Source organism: Ranitomeya imitator, chromosome 3 (assembly GCF_032444005.1).
Source record: "Ranitomeya imitator isolate aRanImi1 chromosome 3, aRanImi1.pri, whole genome shotgun sequence".
NCBI classification, from domain to species: Eukaryota; Metazoa; Chordata; class Amphibia; order Anura; family Dendrobatidae; genus Ranitomeya; species Ranitomeya imitator.
Genome location: NC_091284.1, coordinates 844,258,057 through 844,271,031, shown reverse-complemented (window position 1 = coordinate 844,271,031; position 12,975 = coordinate 844,258,057). Strand labels below are relative to the sequence as shown.

Genomic DNA, 12,975 nt, shown 5'->3' with positions numbered 1-12,975 from the left:
CACCAAAACACCTGAGGGAGGAAGCCCAGAGACTGCAATACCACTTGTGACCACAGAAGTGAATTCAGCCACAGAATTCACAACAGACTACCCAGACTTGCCTTCACAGAGCTGAGGACAGAGGCGTGCTACAGGCAGCCAATCACCTGAGTGTGCAGAGAGGACACGACTTCCCAGACTTGCCCTCACAGAGCTGAGGACGGAGGCGTGCTACAGGCAGCCAATCACCTGAGTGTGCAGTGAGGACACGACTACCCAGACTTGCCCTCACAGAGCTGAGGATGGAGGTGTGCTACAGGCAGCCAATCGCCTGAGTGTGCAGAGCGGACACGACTACCCAGACTTGCCCTCACAGAGCTGAGGACGGAGGTGTGCTACAGGCAGCCAATCACCTGAGTGTGCAGAGCGGACACGACTACCCAGACTTGCCCTCACAGAGCTGAGGACGGAGGCGTGCTACAGGCAGCCAATCACCTGAGTGTGCAGAGCGGACATGACTACCCAGACTTGCCTTCACAGAGCTGAGGACAGAGGCGTGCTACAGGCAGCCAATCACCTGAGTGTGCAGAGAGGACACGACTTCCCAGACTTGCCCTCACAGAGCTGAGGACGGAGGCGTGCTACAGGCAGCCAATCACCTGAGTGTGCAGTGAGGACACGACTACCCAGACTTGCCCTCACAGAGCTGAGGATGGAGGTGTGCTACAGGCAGCCAATCACCTGAGTGTGCAGTGAGGACACGACTACCCAGACTTGCCCTCACAGAGCTGAGGACGGAGGCGTGCTACAGGCAGCCAATCACCTGAGTGTGCAGTGAGGACACAACTACCCAGACTTGCCCTCACAGAGCTGAGGATGGAGGTGTGCTACAGGCAGCCAATCACCTGAGTGTGCAGTGAGGACACAACTACCCAGACTTGCCCTCACAGAGCTGAGGACGGAGGCGTGCTACAGGCAGCCAATCACCTGAGTGTGCAGAGTGGAGACGAATACCCAGACTTGCCCTCACAGAGCTGAGGACGGAGGTGCGCTACAGGCAGCCAATCACCTGAGTGTGGAGAGCGGACACGACTACCCACACTTGCCCTCACAGAGCTGAGGACGGAGGTGTGCTACAGGCAGCCAATCACCTGAGTGTGCAGAGAGGACATTACTACCCAGACTTGCCCTCACAGAGCTGAGGACGGAGGCGTGCTACAGGCAGCCAATCACCTGAGTGTGCAGAGCGGACATGACTACCCAGACTTGCCTTCACAGAGCTGAGGACAGAGGCGTGCTACAGGCAGCCAATCACCTGAGTGTGCAGAGAGGACACGACTTCCCAGACTTGCCCTCACAGAGCTGAGGACGGAGGCGTGCTACAGGCAGCCAATCACCTGAGTGTGCAGTGAGGACACGACTACCCAGACTTGCCCTCACAGAGCTGAGGATGGAGGTGTGCTACAGGCAGCCAATCACCTGAGTGTGCAGAGCGGACACGACTACCCAGACTTGCCCTCACAGAGCTGAGGACGGAGGCGCGCTACAGACAGCCAATCACCTGAGTGTGCAGAGCGAACATGACTACCCAGACTTGCCCTCACAGAGCTGAGGACAGAGGCGTGCTACAGGCAGCCAATCACCTGAGTGTGCAGAGAGGACATGACTACCCAGACTTGCCCTCACAGAGCTGAGGACGGAGGCGTGCTACAGGCAGCCAATCACCTGAGTGTGCAGAGCGGACACGACTACCCAGACTTGCCCTCACAGAGCTGTGGACGGAGGCGCACTACAGGCAGCCAATCACCTGAGAGTGCAGAGCAGACACGACTACCCAGACTTGCCCTCACAGAGCTGAGGACGGGGGTGTGCTACAGACAGCCTACCACCTGAGTGTGCAGAGAGGACACGACTACCCAGACTTGCCCTCACAGAGCTGAGGACGGAGGCGTGCTACAGGCAGCCAATCACCTGAGTGTGCAGAGAGGACACAACTACCCAGGCTTGCCCTCACAGAGCTGAGGATGGAGGCGCGCTACAGGCAGCCAATCACCTGAGTGTGCAGAGCGGACATGACTACCCAGACTTGCCCTCACAGAGTTGAGAACAGAGGCGCGCTACAGGCAGCCAATCACCTGAGTGTGCAGAGCGGACATGACTACCCAGACTTGCCCTCACAGAGCTGAGGATGGAGGTGTGCTACAGACAGCCAATCACCTGAGTGTGCAGAGAGGACACGACTACCCAGACTTGCCCTCACAGAGCTGAGGACGGAGGTGTGCTACAGGCAGCCAATCACCTGAGTGTGCAGAGCGGACATGACTACCCAGACTTGCTCTCACAGAGCTGAGGACGGAGGTGTGCTACAGGCAGCCAATCACCTGAGTGTGCAGAGAGGACACTGTTCTGTCCTCACTAGCTGAGGCAGGCTCATACGTAGCTATACAGTCAGCTAAACCACTATACCGGGGTCCAATAAGGAGACTGTGGTTGAGTCTGTGCTTTATTAAACGTAGTGGTATATTGATGCGGTGAAACTGTGAACAATGATATACATAGAATCAGTGCATAGTATAGAACAGGTACATAATACACATGATATACATTATGCATAACATTTAGAAAGCTAGTGACTAAACTGGGAGTACAACTGGCTAGGCTAGGCTAATATGGAGCAGAAATATCTACGGAAAGCATAAAGACATACCGGCAATGCAATCGCAAGGGGGATGAAGTGAAGCGTCTTTCCTTGATGGCAAACTGAGGAAAGTGAAAGGAAAAATGGAGGGAAATGGAGGCTGAGCTACCATAATGCATTGCAAAGGAGGAGGAGAATCAGACATGGATAATACAAACACAGAAGATTGAACTGTCAACATAACTCTGACCGCTAGAGGGAGCCAAAGCACTAAAAACAAATAAAGATATGAACATCCATACTGAGAAACCTGCAATTACGCAAACAGATAATCAGGGTAACAATATTAGATGGCGGAGACAGAACAGACACGACTACCCAGACTTGCCCTCACAGAGCTGAGGATGGAGGCGTGCTACAGGCAGCCAATCACCTGAGTGTGCAGAGAGAACACGACTACCCAGACTTGACCTCACATAGCTGAGGACGGAGGCGTGCTACAGGCAGCCAATCACCTGAGTGTGCAGAGCGGACATGACTACGTAGACTTGTCCTCACAGAGCTGAGGATGGAGGCGTGCTACAGGCAGCCAATCACCTGAGTGTGCGTGCTACAGGCAGCCAATCACCTGAGTGTGCGTGCTACAGGCAGCCAATCACCTGAGTGTGCGTGCTACAGGCAGCCAATCACATGAGTGTGCGTGCTACAGGCAGCCAATCACCTGAGTGTGCGTGCTACAGGCAGCCAATCACATGAGTGTGCGTGCTACAGGCAGCCAATCACCTGAGTGTGCAGTCAGTGATTCACTATCAGGACACCACAGCTAATTGACAGCATTCAGCGAACTCATAGTAACATAGTAACATAGTTAGTAAGGCCGAAAAAAGACATTTGTCCATCCAGTTCAGCCTATATTCCATCATAATAAATCCCCAGATCTACGTCCTTCTACAGAACCTAATAATTGTATGATACAATATTGTTCTGCTCCAGGAAGACATCCAGGCCTCTCTTGAACCCCTCGACTGAGTTCGCCATCACCACCTCCTCAGGCAAGCAATTCCAGATTCTCACTGCCCTAACAGTAAAGAATCCTCTTCTATGTTGGTGGAAAAACCTTCTCTCCTCCAGACGCAAAGAATGCCCCCTTGTGCCCGTCACCTTCCTTGGTATAAACAGATCCTCAGCGAGATATTTGTATTGTCCCCTTATATACTTATACATGGTTATTAGATCGCCCCTCAGTCGTCTTTTTTCTAGACTAAATAATCCTAATTTCGCTAATCTATCTGGGTATTGTAGATCTCCCATCCCCTTTATTAATTTTGTTGCCCTCCTTTGTACTCTCTCTAGTTCCATTATATCCTTCCTGAGCACCGGTGCCCAAAACTGGACACAGTACTCCATGTGCGGTCTAACTAGGGATTTGTACAGAGGCAGTATAATGCTCTCATCATGTGTATCCAGACCTCTTTTAATGCACCCCATGATCCTGTTTGCCTTGGCAGCTGCGACTAATTCTAGAGGACGCTCTTCTTCTTCATCTATTCTATTGGCAGACGACCCCTTCATACAACTGATAGTGGTAGGGAGAGATGGTCGTTACTGGACTGATTACACAAGAAGGCCATTCTCGGAACGCACACAGACAGCGTGCAATCTGCAGCACGTCCTCTGATTAATCTCAGCAATGTGCTGCCGAGAACACAGATGTTGACTGCATCCAATGGATGACTGGAGTGACCATGTAACAGATGATGGCCGCCCTCACCCTCCCGAAGAGGCAAAACCTCAATTCTAGATTATTGGCTCCTCTTCATGAGATGTTCTCCTCCAGTCACCTCCACAGCTGCAGTCAATCTTCTGCTCTGCACTTACCAACTGTGGACAGTGCAGGTGCGGTTCAGATACAGGAAGATGACTTTCCCCAGGTGTCTGCACTGCACCAGCAGCTCTGCGGCTTCGTATCCCGTCAGCTGGTAACCAGTGGCCCCCACGCTCTTCTCAGGCTTCACCTCTTGGCACAGGTCATCAGGGGCCCTGCTGCTGAATAACAGATGACAATCAAACACACATCTAAAGGAAAGCAACTATGTGTAAAGTATCTAATGCACTAATAGCGGTGTGTGATCAGTGTGATCAATGCGTGTGTGATCAGTGTGATCAATGCGTGTGTGATCAGTGTGACCAATGTGTAATCATTGTGATCAGTGCTGTAAAAAAAGAAAACTGCACTTTTAGTCAGGAACTTGCAGCTCTCTGGTGCCCCCCTTACCCTACTGACCAATAAGGGTATTGACAGAGGATAAGAAAGTGAGCGCAGCTGTTCTCATTTATGTTGAGTGATGTGACGGGATGTATATACCACCGGTACCTGGTAGGAAAATATGTCCAGTCACCATCAAGTCCCCAACACCACATAAATACGAAAACTATGCTGCCACCTCCAACCTCTCATAGATGGATTGGACACCTGTTTGGTAGCGTGAATTTGCGTGGAGTACGTGGCGGATCTCTCATAGAAAATACCAACACCCCCAGCAGACTGATTAAAGTACAAAGGGGTCAAAGAGTGTTTTAGACCAAGTATATACATTTTATAAGAAAAAAACAAATATATTAAAAAACACTGCAGAGCATCACTAACTAAGCGGGCACACAAATGGGGTCCACATAATAAGAGTCCGTCTGAAATAACATATGTGACAATATTATGGAAAGCAAGTTATATGGTGAATCAAGTCAGCCACCCCATGGAGTGGGTATAAGACCTGCACAATATAAAGTGTGTGACGTGCTACGAGCAATAAGTAAAGTGCATGTAATAGACAGGCACTTACAAATAACTTCAGCAAGTGGATGCCCAGGACTGCCGCCCCTACGCGCGTTTCACCACAACTTCGTCAGGATGCGAGCTATCTATCCATTATGGATCTGAGCAGGGGATATTGTCAGATTCCCCTGAGCCCCGAGGCGCAGGAGAAGTCCACCTTTAACACCCCCTTCGGACTGTACGAGTCCACGGTCATGCCTATTGGCATGAAGAATGACCCTGCCACTTTCCAGCGGATGGTCAACCACCTGCTTCAGGGACTGGAGAAGTATGCGGTGGTGTACCTGTATGACATTGCTGTCTTCAGTCCCACCTGGGAGGAACACCGGCAGCATCTTCAGGAGGTGGTCAGCCGAAATCACCAAGCAGGACTGACCATCAAGCCGGGAAAGTGCCAGATGGGCATGAGCACAACCCCCAACCTACTGTCTCCTTCCCCACCATCCTGTAGAATGTAACCCTGCAAGAGCAGGGTCCTCGCCCCTCTGTATCAGTCCGTCATTGTTAGTTTGCTTACTGTAAGTGATATCTGTAATTTCTATGTAACCCCTTCTCATGACAGCACCATGGAATCAATGGTGTTATATAAGTAAATAATAATAAGTGAGGTCTACTACCTGGGACACCAGGTAGGCGGGGGTACTCTGAAGCCAGATCCTGAGAAAGTGGATGCTCTTGTGTCCTGGCCCACCCCCAGGACCAAGAAGCAGGTGTTGTCCTTCTTGGGCACTACATGGTACTACAGGCGCTTTCTACAACACTATTGTAGCCTTGCGAAGCCCTTGATGGAACTCACCAAGAGGAACCTACCCCATACAGTTGATTGGACAAATGACTGTGAGGTGGCCTTTTGGGCTTTGAAGAATGCCCTGAGCAGCTCCCCTGTGCTAAGGGCGGTCGATTGCAGTCGACTGTTCTTAGTACAGACTGACGCCAGTGAGTTTGGCATTGTATGGACCCTGCAATGCTTGCAGCCCTACTTGTATGGGAACACCTTCACCGTCGTTACCGACCACAACCCGCTGACTTGGCTGAACACCGTGTCCGGTACTAACGGAAGGTTGCTACACTGGAGCCTTGCCCTTCAGCAGTATGACTTTACCATTCAACACAGAAAAGGCAGTGAGCATGGCAATGCAGATGGGTTATCCCGATGAGGGAGCCCAGAGAGATACACCTGGAGGAGTACCGAGCGGTGCTGCCTCCGTAGCGCAGTCTAAAAGGGGGAGGTGTCAGGAAAATGAATTATTTTCCATGGTTCTGGAGACACAACCAGAGCTGGCCTACTACTCCTCCCATCATTTGTTTTTGCAGGAATAAATCCTTCATGCAGCCCCTCTCCCCCTCTATGGACTTCCACTCCCCTTCCCTTCAGGCAGATGGTCAGCTTTGGATTGCGAGTTTTATTGCCTCTAGTGCTAGCAGAGCTGAATGCGTTCTTTCCCTCCAAAAACCTCTTTGTCTTATGAGCCAAACGCTCAAAGTCAAATTCAATAATACACATTAATCACAGAAACATGAAAATTAAATTTCCAGGGTCTGGGCTCTTGGGGTTGCGCATAGCAGCATTTTGCTGCATTTAGGGCCATCAGAAACCAGGAAAATGAATTACTACCCACCAACAAATCTCAGACACACCGTGTTTGGACTCTAAAGAACGGTAAAATTGCAGTGAAAACAATAATGCCAATATCGTTGGCCTGCGAGCTTACAGGCCAAAGATATGAAGAAAAGCAGTTATTGATAACTTTCAAAGTTATGGGTACCACCCAGAAAACAGCCTATATGTGAGGTCAGCAAAGTGGCAGTTCTTAGTTTTATGGCCAAAGCATAAAACAGGAGCATCCATCTTTGACATTCATTCAGAGCCAGGAGAGACAGCTGAATACCATGCTGTGGTACAGGATCATTTCTTTGAGATCTTTCCTCCCCTTTATCGACACGTCATACCTGTGACTGACATTTAGTAAGTTTCGTATTTTGATCCTGTTTTATTTCATAATTGTTGGTACATACTTGTATTTTGTCTCTTTTGTAATATCATTTGTACCTTTTGTAAACACTGACAATTTTTTTCTGGAGTAAACTTATAAATTTGCTAGCTTCGTTCTTCAAACTGGTGTCCCATTCACCTATAAGAGGTCGGTGGTGGCAGCATAGTTTTCGTATTTATATGGTGTTGGGGACTTGGTGGTGACTGGATCGAGGTACAGTATATATATGTTCCTATCAGGAACCGGTGGTATATAGACAGCCCGCCACCTCATGTGCCGCAATATTCAACATAAATTAAAGCAGCTGCGCCCTCTTTCTTATTTTCTGTAAATACGCTTATTGGCCAGCAGGGTAAGGGGGCTCCAGAGAGCTGCAAGTTCATGACTTTAAGTGAAGGTTTTTTGACAGGTTGAGATGTGGTGCATGGCTGAGATGTGGTGCACGGTTGAGATGTGGTGCATGGCTGAGATGTGGTGCACGGTTGAGATGTGGTGCATGGCTGAAATGTCGTGCACGGTTGAGATGTGGTGCACGGTTGAGATGTGGTGCACGGCTGAGATGTGGTGTGTAGTTAAGATGTGGTGTGTGGCTGAGATGTGGTGTGTGGCTGAGATGTGGTGCGTGGCTGAGATGTGGTGTGCAGTTGAGATGTGGTGTGTAGCTGAGATGTGGTGCGTAGCTGAGATGTGGTGTGCAGTTGAGATGTGGTGTGTAGCTGAGATGTGATGCGTAGCTGAGATGTGGTGCGCGGTTGAGATGTGGTGCGTGGCTGAGATGTGGTGTGCGGTGGAGATGTGGTGCGCGGCTGAAATGTGGTGCGTGGCTGAGATGTGGTGTGCAGTTGAGATGTGGTGTGTAGCTGAGATGTGGTGTGCGGTGGAGATGTGGTGCACGGCTAAAATGTGGTGCGTGGCTGAGATGTGGTGTGCGGTGGAGATGTGGTGCGCGGCTGAGATGTGGTGTGCGGTGGAGATGTGGTGCACGGTGGAGATGTGGTGCGCGGCTGAGATGTGTGCGGTGGAGATGTGGTGCGCGGCTGAGATGTGGTGTGCGGTGGAGATGTGGTGCGCGGCTGAAATGTGGTGCGTAGCTGAGATGTGGTGTGCAGTTGAGATGTGGTGTGTAGCTGAGATGTGGTGTGCGGTGGAGATGTGGTGCGTGGCTGAGATGTGGTGCATGGCTGAGATGTGGTGCATGGCTGAGATGTGGTGTGCAGTTGAGATGTGGTGCGCGACTAAAATGTGGTGCGTGGCTGAGATGTGGTGTGCAGTTGAGATGTGGTGTGTAGCTGAGATGTGGTGCGTAGCTGAGATGTGGTGCGCGGTTGAGATGTGGTGCATGGCTGAGATGTGGTGCGTGGCTGAGATGTGGTGTGCGGTGTAGATGTGGTGCGCGGCTGAAATGTGGTGTGCAGTTGAGATGTGGTGTGTAGCTGAGATGTGGTGCGTAGCTGAGATGTGGTGCGCGGTTGAGATGTGGTGCATGGCTGAGATGTGGTGTGCGGTTGAGATTTGGTGCGCGGCTAAAATGTGGTGCGTGGCTGAGATGTGGTGTGCGGTTGAGATGTGGTGCGCGGCTGAAATGTGGTGCGTGGCTGAGATGTGGTGTGTAGCTGAGATGTGGTGTGTAGCTGAGATGTGGTGCGTAGCTGAGATGTGGTGCGTAGCTGAGATGTGGTGCGCGGTTGAGATGTGGTGCGCGGTTGAGATGTGGTGCATGGCTGAGATGTGGTGTGCGGTGTAGATGTGGTGCGCGGCTGAAATGTGGTGTGCAGTTGAGATGTGGTGTGTAGCTGAGATGTGGTGCGTAGCTGAGATGTGGTGCGCGGTTGAGATGTGGTGCATGACTGAGATGTGGTGTGCGGTTGAGATGTGGTGCGCGGCTAAAATGTGGTGCGTGGCTGAGATGTGGTGTGCGGTGGAGATGTGGTGCGCGGCTGAAATGTGGTGTGTGGCTGAGATGTGGTGTGTAGCTGAGATGTGGTGTGCGGTGGAGATGTGGTGCGCGGCTGAAATGTGGTGCGTGGCTGAGATGTGGTGTGTAGCTGAGATGTGGTGTGTAGCTGAGATGTGGTGCGTAGCTGAGATGTGGTGCGTGGCTGAGATGTGGTGTGCGGTGGAGATGTGGTGCGCGGCTAAAATGTGGTGCGTGGCTGAGATGTGATGTGCGGTTGAGATATGGTGCGTGGCTGAGATGTGGTGTGTAGCTGAGATGTGGTGCGCGGCTAAAATGTGGTGCGTGGCTGAGATGTGGTGTGCGGTGGAGATGTGGTGCGCGGCTGAAATGTGGTGCGTGGCTGAGATGTGGTGTGTAGCTGAGATGTGGTGTGCGGTGGAGATGTGGTGCGCGGCTGAAATGTGGTGCGTGGCTGAGATGTGGTGTGTAGCTGAGATGTGGTGTGTAGCTGAGATGTGGTGCGTAGCTGAGATGTGGTGCGTGGCTGAGATGTGGTGTGCGGTGGAGATGTGGTGCGCGGCTGAAATGTGGTGCGTGGCTGAGATGTGGTGTGCGGTTGAGATATGGTGCGTGGCTGAGATGTGGTGTGCGGCCTCGTTGCTCTGATCTGGTCTTACTTCGACCCATCCTACATCGTTGTGGAGCAGTAGGTTCTTCACCTGGAGTGGGTCCTGGGATGTGTGTCAGGGTGGACTATCACCGGGAGCTCTGTACGGAGGGCCCTGGGAACACCTTTATGGCCACATTGCCACATGGACTCCATAGCCGCCAGCTCGGCTCCAACATCCCCCACGTAATAAGCCAGTTCATGTACATGGATGGGAGACTGCTGGACTCGGTACCGCTTCTCTAGGTCACGTGGTAGTCTGTACAGTTCCGAGGTGTCAGGGGGAAATGCAGTGCACAGCGCTCCGGGGACGTCCAAGTCGTTGAGGAAGTGTCGCTGACGTTCATACTTTTGGTTCAGCCGCTCAACTGATGGCAAGAGGAGCCCACGTTCACTCGCCAGAGCATCCCGAAATGGGTGCAGGAGCCCGAGAACATCAAGAAGTTCCAGCCACCAGGACCGGCTGCAGTCTGACCCTGACAGAAACTGGACCAGTGCTGTGGTCAGGGCAGACATGTTACCAGGTGTACAACGAGCAGACGATGGCTGCACCTGGGTGAGGAGACGTCGCAGCTCCCTGCCAGCTGGAGATCTGACTCCACCGTTTTGAGGTCCTGCCAGAGTAAGAAAGAAATGTCACTGCTCACATCATCCACTACGTCTTCTCAAGACTCGGGCTGCTCAGCAGAAGACAGTGAATGTGGCACAGACACAGCAGGAGGGATCACTGATGACATCATCACTGCCAGATTCTCTATAATGTGAGCAGACCGAGCCTCATGATGACATCACAGGACTGACATCACATACCGGGAGACAGGGTGGTGGGGTGTCGGGTTAGCGGGGGAAGTCGTGTCCTTGTTGACCATTGTGGTGATTCCATTACAGCAACACGAAGGAAAGCAACCTGGGAAAATAAGAAACATGTTGGACAACAGCTGGTTAACGTAGGGGTCCAGGATCACAAGCATAAGTTCTTAATAAGAATCTCAATTTTTGTCTTCCAACACATATGAATAAATGGAATGTTTTTAGGGATCTTCACTTGTTGTGTCACAACCTTGTCTACAAGAAAATACATCCTTATCCTAACCAAGATGAGCTTCTATCTCAGAGGGGAGGAATATCTCCCCATGATCTGGTCGGATTCGGAGGAATAACAATCTAATGCTTTGGACTTTGCAGTAATTATTCGACCACCATGCCATCCTCCAACCACTGTCCAGTGGTGAAAGTCTTCATAGACTAGGTTACGGAGAAAATATTAGCTCTTCCGGAAGACAAGGGAGTCTTGTTACGGGTTTGATGAGCGACAGATAATTGCAGAAATGAGAGAGCGTTCAAACAATAAAGCATTGGAATCAGTGACCTTTCATTTGGGAATAAGCCTAATAATACACAGAGCTATTAAGGAAGGTGAGGACAGGCTGTAATTTGAAGCATTCAGGAAGAGAAAGATTATTCCACCACCAGGAGCAAAACAGTAACAAAAGCACCGACATGACGAGAAATTGTATAATTAATAATATGCTAAATAGCTGCAAGTCACATTTATGTATGAAACAGCCAAGATGGTTGTCTATAAATGATGGTGGTCTCACGTTCGGAGCAGAAGTGGATGGTGAGATATGGAGCCTGGAAGTCAGAAGGTCAGAACATTACCCTTTGCTTGTCAGTGTATAACATGCTTATCCAGGGCAATTTATTGTCTGGAATGCCCAGTGGATTTAGATATGTTATGGTAGAAAGCAGGCAGTAAGGTCTTGGATGGCAGTTATGAGTCACCGAGGTGGGTAGCCTCAATAATGTAAAGTCTGCACCAATTTGATTGAGAGACTGGATTTTGGGTCTGGGATTTAAGAGGAACCAAAACAGTCTGGGTCGGAAAAGCTGTTCCCATAGTGCAGCCCGGGGCTTGCAGGCCTAATAAGAGCAGCTGGGTTAGCTCAGCACAGTGGATTTGGGCTGGCACTGATCAGAGATGTATTTGTCTAGTGAATGCACATAAAACTGACTGAAATAATAAGGTTGGTGAGGCTGCTAGATTTACCTTGATTTATTGTGCCTGATAGAAGAACCGTTCATGTTATTCACTTGTACTGGAGAAAGGATGGCTTCATTTTGGAGCTGTAAAGCTTACGACAATATACTTTACGCTGTTTTGATTTAAAAACCCTGTGTACATCCTAGCGGCTACCAGAGAGCTGAAGCCCTAAATATACAGTGGGGAAAAAAAGTATTTAGTCAGCCACCAATTGTGCAAGTTCTCTCAATTAAAAAGATGAGAGAGGCCTGTAATTGACATCATAGGTAGACCACAACTATCAGAGTCAAAATGAGGAAACAAATCCAGAAAATCACAGCGTCTGATTTGGCAAGATTTATTTTGCAAATTATGGTGGAAAATAAGTATTTGGTCACCTAAAAACATGCAAGATTTCTGGCTCTCACAGACCTGTAACTTCTTTAAGAGGCTCCTCTGTCCTCCACTCATTACCTGTAGTAATGGCACATGTGTGAACTTGTTATCAGTATAAAAGACACTTGTCCACAACCTCAAACAGTCTGACTCCAAACTCCACTATGGTGAAGACCAAAGAGCTGTTGAAGGACACCAGAAACAAAATTGTAGCCCTGCACCAGGCTGGGAAGACTGAATCTGCAATAGGCAAGCAGCTTGGTCTGATGAAATCAACTGTGGGAGCAATAATAACAAAATGGAAGACATACAAGACCACTGATAATCTCTCTCGATCTGGGGCTCCACGAAAGATGTCACCCCGTGGGGTCAAAATGATCACAAGAATGGTGAGCCAAAATCCCAGAACCACACTGGGGGATCTAGTGAATGACCTGCATAGAGCTGGGACCACCGTATCAAAGGCTACCTTCAGTGACACACTACGCTGCCAGGGACTCAGTGTCATGATCCAGTCCGGGTTTTGAGTCCCGTCTGCCCTTGATCAT

At 50.2% G+C, this 12,975-nt stretch overlaps 1 protein-coding gene across 1 annotated transcript in view; it reads right to left on the bottom strand.

Annotated features, from left to right (window-relative positions):
• DNHD1 (dynein heavy chain domain 1) overlaps nt 1-10,912 on the bottom strand; it is a 349,228-nt gene extending 338,316 nt beyond the window's left edge. The window contains exons 1-3 of the mRNA XM_069760007.1: nt 10,819-10,912; nt 10,061-10,622; nt 4,496-4,660 (exon numbers count right to left, since the gene is read on the bottom strand). Of these exons, the coding sequence (XP_069616108.1) occupies nt 4,496-4,660; nt 10,061-10,622; nt 10,819-10,891 (800 nt within the window). The 5' untranslated portion in view covers nt 10,892-10,912. The remainder of the gene's footprint in view (nt 1-4,495; nt 4,661-10,060; nt 10,623-10,818) is intronic.
• Between the last annotated feature and the right edge of the window lie 2,063 nt (nt 10,913-12,975).